General features: G+C 38.4%; 1 protein-coding gene across 1 annotated transcript in view; it reads right to left on the bottom strand.

Annotated features, from left to right (window-relative positions):
• The window catches only part of RFWD2 (ring finger and WD repeat domain 2, E3 ubiquitin protein ligase), a gene marked incomplete at its 5' end in the record, with an annotated part of 88,245 nt that extends 82,516 nt beyond the window's left edge, over positions 1-5,729 (bottom strand). Inside the window, 4 exons of the mRNA XM_010082529.1 lie at positions 221-340; positions 2,721-2,785; positions 4,070-4,167; positions 5,670-5,729. Of these exons, the coding sequence (XP_010080831.1) occupies positions 221-340; positions 2,721-2,785; positions 4,070-4,167; positions 5,670-5,729 (343 nt within the window). The remainder of the gene's footprint in view (positions 1-220; positions 341-2,720; positions 2,786-4,069; positions 4,168-5,669) is intronic.
• Between the last annotated feature and the right edge of the window lie 1,007 nt (positions 5,730-6,736).

The raw sequence follows: 6,736 nt of genomic DNA, 5'->3' as shown, positions 1-6,736 counted from the left end.
TGCTGGCAGGGTTGTATAAGCACATTATGGGTGTCACGGCTGAAACAAGTTTGCTACAAAGGTCAGTGAGATGGCTAACTTTTCAGCATCAAAATGCAAGAGAAAATTCTGAGCAATTAACTCAGCAACAGAATCTTACTTCAAAGATAAAAGCATGAAAAGAAAAACCTGCTAACTAGACAATGGTGTCCATTTAAATAAGACAAGAGAAACCTCTTACTGCTTCCAGCTGCTTCTTCTTTTGCACCAGCAACTCCAGCATCAGGTTGACATTGGCCAAGTCAAGATTGTCTTGGTCAGTTCCCAACAAATCTTGAATTATCTGCCACCTGTGGCCATTCTAGGAAGAGAACAAGAGATGATGGAGAGACTGAGTTCCAGCCACCCAGGGCTACATCCAGCAACTGATATTAAAAGCAACACTACAATATTTCATCTCTTTGTAAAATTTCAAAAGAACTTGTAGGAGTCAGAATTCCCAATTCTCCCACACTTACAGGATATTGCTCTCCTGTCCTACTGGGTAGCTGCTTATCTTATTGGGAAGATATTTGTGCTTTATGAGAGCATAGCTGCTGCTGCTAGGAAGAGATTATCTCACAATCACACTTATCTGATTTGTGCCCTAGTTTCCAAGAACATGTTTCTATGGGGAGAAAGAAAAAAAACCCCACGTTTATCCAAGCTTAGTTTGATTACATCTATCTGAAATACTGTTAAGTGGCAATACCTTTTAATTTTTTTAACCAAGTAATAGATAAAGCTCTCATGCTAAATTCGAATGGAAGAATGTAGTATGAGATTACTCCTTCTACTCTCACATCCCACACTACTCCTCTTAAGACTATTTTCATGGGAAATGAGAGAACTGGGAAGAAGATGCAGCTCAGAGTGATCTTTACATTTAACCTGTTAAAGCTGAGAAGGATTCCTCAGAGAGTCAGCATTCTCCCCTACAGGCTCTTTGCTCTTCTCCTTGTCAGTAAGGAGTAAAAAAGAAAGTATCTTTTAGCACAACAAAACCTGAATCATAGATTAATGCTAATATAGCCTTGCATTAAAAAGCCCCAGGAACCAACAGGAGCAACTGAAATGTCTTCAGGCCTTCTAAGAAACAAAGGATTTAAAAATCCTACATGTAAAAGCTATGACACTAGATGAAGACACTTAAATTTGCAAGAACTAGAAATGCCATCCAGTCTAAACCAGATATTTTCACAGAGGTTGTAGCCTATTTGTATTGCCCAGGTTAAGAAAAATAAAGATATGTAACATCCATATAGAACACACAACTCTTTACACAACTCCCAACAGAACCTGTGCAAATGACACAGGCAAAAACTCAAATTCAATCTGGAAAAACATAATTTAAGCAAGTCAACAAGATTTGAGACAAATTTTAACATACTAATGTATTAGTTAAATGTATTACTGCTAAACTACTCAGAAAGCTTCAAAGATGCCTTAGCATGATTTCCTAATGAGACAAATCCGTGACCAAGAAATGGTGCATTTGCTGCAACATGTCTCAAATGACTTTCTTAATACCAAAAGTAACAGAAGAGGAGAACAGGCACTTTAAGGAGCTGGTACAACAGCAAGATTTCTCTTTTTAGAGATGTCTGTATTTTTTATTTCCTGCCAAAAGGTAGACACAACACTATTTTGGGCATTAAGTCACAGCAGATTCCCACTTTCTGGTAATTATCTGAAATAGATGCATCTACGGGCATAGTTTTTAAAGGGGTGCTATGAGAGAGTAGAACTAATTTCCAAGAAGTTCCTGTATATGCCTTCAGGCTGATTGTGTGCATCTTAAACCAGATATGGTTTATGCATAATTTATATTGAATATGGTATACACATTTTATAATGAATATAAGCTTACTGTGAGTAAACCAATGAATGCATGCCCTTTTCTAAAGCATACAGGTGCTGAAAGCATTGGTTTCTGCAACACAGCTCCTAAATTAATAATACTTCAATAGAGGGTTTTTTTAACTGACAAAAACAGGGCTCCATGATTTTTAATATTACTTTGCAACCTTATGAGTTACAGAAGCCAAGGAAGCCAGACAGAGCAAGACAAATATGCAAGTTTCCCAATTAATGTCATATATTCCTTCCAATCTTAATGTACAAGAGCATCTGCTGCTGCTGCTCAAGGGTTTTCATAAACTGAAAACACAGATCACGCTTCGATTCTGTGACATGAAGCAAGATAGAAGATATCCAGGCAGTTTTATCTGGGATCAGAGCCAGGACACCAGCACTCCAAACACATCCTTCTCCCTCTTGTGGTTGGTATTAGCCTTCCTCCAATTTCCCTGTAGAACACAGCTTCTCGCATGTGATCAGAAAAGCCCATGGCACTTGTAATCATCCATTACTCTCACTGTAGCTGTAATTTCCAGCAGTGAATGAAAATTATTACCTTTAAACAAGTGTGATTCCATGGTTAGTTTCACAGATTATATTCAGTACATCATATGACTCTTAGCTATGCTAACGCATATAACACTGGCAGGAAGAACAAGAGTTAACAAGGTTGAAGGGATCTAGTGCCACTGATATTGGTATTATTCCCTCATAAAGCAAGTTAAAGCATCGGCTCAGCAGTATAATATCTTTTAAATTAAGCCACATAATGACACAATTGCTGTACAAAGCCATTAAATAAGTATAAAAGTAAGAAAGTTGGAACATACGGTGCTACTCACTGAATGGTCCAGTTTGAGTCTTTTCTCCTCAGATCTTTGCTTCTGTTTAAGAATAAGTTCATTGACTAAAAAAATATAAATAAGATAAATAAAATACTTTCATTATTAATTCCACAGTAAGTTTATCAGTAATTAAAATAGTAGATGTCTCCACTTTTTTCCTCAACAACTTACTCCTTGGGTTCTTTTTTAAAGTATATAAAGATTATTTTAAAAAAATAATCAAATAAAAACCCTACACATTCCCCAAATTGCTTCAGTTCCTTTTTCTAAGCACCCATGGTTCTTTGACAAGGTTTTTCAACTCCAGGGAAGAAGTACATCACAGAAGACTATGAGGGAGATAAAACATTGACTGATTTACTACAGGCCGAAAACAAGCACAGCTGAACAGGACAACTTTTTCGTTTGATCACTATGTGCATTTTTAAAGATATATTTTTGCTACAGTTTTATTTCACACCAATTTAGTGATGATGCAAAGAGAGAAAGGTAACCTCAACCCTTCGCACACACATATCCAAGCTCTTCCCCTTCCAACACAAACCTCAAACCCCTGAATGCAGGTATATGGAAGCAACACTCTCTGGCCTAACATATACTCCAAGACCTGCCTCAGCACCATCTTCAACACAACATGCTTGAGTCTAAATCAGGATGCCTGTTTCTGAAGCATTCCTTGGCTACTGTGGCTTTTAATCTATATACTACTAAATGAGTATCCCAACAGATGAAATCAAAATTTGATTTAATTTTGGCATTTTGCACTGCAATGTGTTTCCTTTGATCTTTTCTCCTATAACTAAGTTTTAAACTATTTCCAGCCAGGAACATTTCCATCCTCTGTTTAAGAAGCAATCAATCAGGATTTTATTTTCTCTGTATCTAATTTACACAAACATCACATGGACCTCACTACAGTAGCCAAAACAGTACAGTATGTATCTCAGCCTCCCCCCTTTACAGCATCCATGCTTTGTAAACAGGGTATGTTCTTGATTTTCGTGATCATTAGTCAGACAACAGTGCAAGATAACAAATGTAAATAAAGAGCTTCAAATCTCTATCCATCAGAAAAACATCTTTGCTTTGCTTTTTTTACTACGCAAACAGCAGCAAGTCTGTCTCACTACTGTAACTCAGCATACACAACTGCTGGAGGCAGTAGAACATTAACAATTTATACTACTAACCACTTTTTTTAATATAAAATGCACAGCTGATCAAAGGGATGATATTTGGATTTTATTTTCAATATCCAGAAGCTGGTTATTTATACAATGAATTTCCAAGTACCTGCCTTCCTTAACAACTAAGACGTTTCTCATGAAAATAAGCCTAGAGCTCACCTAAGAAGTTGGGATAAAGATGATCTATGTTGTCCACAACATAGTTGCATTTGGGACATCTGTTATTGTCCTCCAAGCTCTGGTGAATACATTTATAGCTATTTAAAAACAAAAAACAAGAAACACAAGTGAGCAAGCATGAAGGAACGAAACATAAGCACAAGATAAATAATATCAACCTTAGATAATGTGTACTCTGTGTCACCAGCTACCAGTTGCATTGCCAAGATCCTACAGTAGAGTCAAAATGTTCCAACATAAACTCAGAGCATGCTACAGCAGCAAGACAGCAAAGTTTCTTGGCAGGGATCACAAAAGGTATTTAAGTACTTCACTCATTGCCCTGAGGATTGTGGCAATGTGGAAACTTCAGCCACGCCTCCATCTCAAATTCATGCCCCCCCTCCACAGGTAGAGCTAACAAACAGACTGTGTTATTCAGAGGCAACTCTTCTAGATTAGCCAAATATTTAGCAAGCAACATTAAAAGCTATTATGCATTTTGAGTAATCGAGCAGAGGAAACACCTTCACTGACTTCTCACATTTCCCCACACCCCCTGCTGTTGTTCTCACCAAAGGTGACTTCAGAGGTGCCTTCTGTTGAGCTGTCAGCTATTTGAGGGACAGAGTAACTACAAAACGCACTTTAGCATCCGGTTTAAGTATCTCACTAAGAACCTAGCTTGATGTCAACTGCTGGTAGAGACATCTGTGACAACAATGCTCTGTTCTTTCTAAATAAATGTATTTGAATGCTCCTCATCTTGGACTTCTAAAAATTTTACAAATCACAGGGATAAAGTATTACTACAGAGGGCACAAAATCAGCTGTTATCTTACCTGCTGCAGGTCAAAACATTTCTGAAAAAGTTAACTGAATCTGCTGCTTGAGGAAGTGCTTTATGCTACTAGAATACTACTTCTTGTAAAAGGTAGGTGATTTATTTCTAGTTAACAGACAACATAAGAGTACATGGGACATTAAAACAGCACCATTCAACATTTATACCAATCCCTGGTTGAGAGGAGGAGCAGCAGATGGTTCCACTCCTATCCCTGGAGGGTTCTTGTCCTCTCCACAAAACATTTGACAGGCAGAGACAACACACTGGAAAGTAAGTGGACCTTGGGCCAATTCAATACAATATAAACAAGTCTGAAGCATTATCCTCTCCTAAAAAGTTTAAGAGAATGGCAATAGACAATGTGCAAGCCACCCCAAACCGTCTATGGTCTTGCACAAAGGCAAGGAGGATCTCCCAGCACCAACACTCACCCCCATGCCCTCTACAGAGACAGGACCAACAGAAAAGTTCACACACGGTTCTGACTCTGAGTACTGGATGCTACCAGCAGTTTATGACCATTTTATTTCTCTCCAGAGAAAATATGGTGGCACAATATTTTTTTGTTTTAAACAATAAGACAACTTTTTTAATCTAACTGGTACCCATATTTTATTTCAACCTCTTTCTTCAGTGCAGGGACAGAAGACAGAAAAGTAACAACTCAGAAGGGAAGGGATTCAAAGCAACATCAGTGCACACACACTGTAAGAGATGGACATTTTGCACAATGCAAAAAAAAAAAAGCCTTACCAGAAGCTATGTCCACATTTTGTCATGTAGGCTTCTTCAATCATATCAAAACAGATGGGGCTGAAAACAAAATAAAAAGAAAAAAAATATCAAAGATGTCTTTTTATGTTAAAAAAAGCAAAGAAGTATTAATTCAAAGCAGACATCTAATCACGCTTGGGTAATATTTTCTATCTGTAAAGCGAAAGAGGACACACAAGTGCAACAGCAACCAGGCAGTATAAAGATCAAAAGGGCAATCAACAGTTCTTTGAACTCTGAATGTTACTGCAGTTTGCTACAATTAGAAACCAGGTAAGCCTTGGCTCTTGAAGTTTTCAAGAGTTGCAAATCACCCCAACAACGCCAGAGTACCTTCAACAAGCAGGGCTCCTAACCATCTGTACTAGGTCTCAAACAAAAAGTTTTTACATGAACAGATGTATTTAATAAATGACACCAAAATGAGTTTATCCTTCATTTTTTCAGCCAATAGCTATCTATAATTTAAAAACAATGATGCAAAGAGGCAGAGCAGAACAGAAATAGTAATGATGCCATGAGAACAAGAACTAATAAGCGGGAGGAGGAAGTGGCAATGAGGGGGTGTGCCAGCAGAGCACTGCCAGGCAGCAGGCAGGCCTGAGGCTGCTGCTGAAGGTACAGTGCAACCGAAAGAAGGAACCAAGGCTCAAGCAGGGTGTTACAAAGTCAAAGGAGAGGATGGGAAAGGTAGAATATGGGATTTTCCATAAGGAAGACAGAGGAATGCAAATGGAAACAATTGTTTCAGTTCTTTTCAAAATCAGTTAGTGACCAAAGCACAGCCAGCTCTCTGGGAGGGATCACCAGGAACCAAGCAGGGAGCTGAAGAGAAGGATGTGAAAACAAGCAGTGCTCCACAGAAACCAGAGCAAGACAAGAGAGACAGGAATCCAGTGAGATGAGTAGGGGAGGAAATCTCTCTCATCATCAAGTGGTTGTGAGACCTTTGAAAGGAAAACTAAACTAAAGCAGAAGAGAGCTGCATCTTGCTTCCAGCAACTCCTACAGCTGCTGTCCCCAGTAACTGGTAAGATTTGCTGTCA

This window comes from Pterocles gutturalis, unplaced genomic scaffold (assembly GCF_000699245.1).
Source record: "Pterocles gutturalis isolate BGI_N339 unplaced genomic scaffold, ASM69924v1 scaffold37719, whole genome shotgun sequence".
In the NCBI taxonomy this organism is placed as follows: Eukaryota; Metazoa; Chordata; class Aves; order Pterocliformes; family Pteroclidae; genus Pterocles; species Pterocles gutturalis.
Note: the sequence above shows the minus strand (reverse complement) of the source record. Positions and strands in the feature narration are given on the sequence as shown.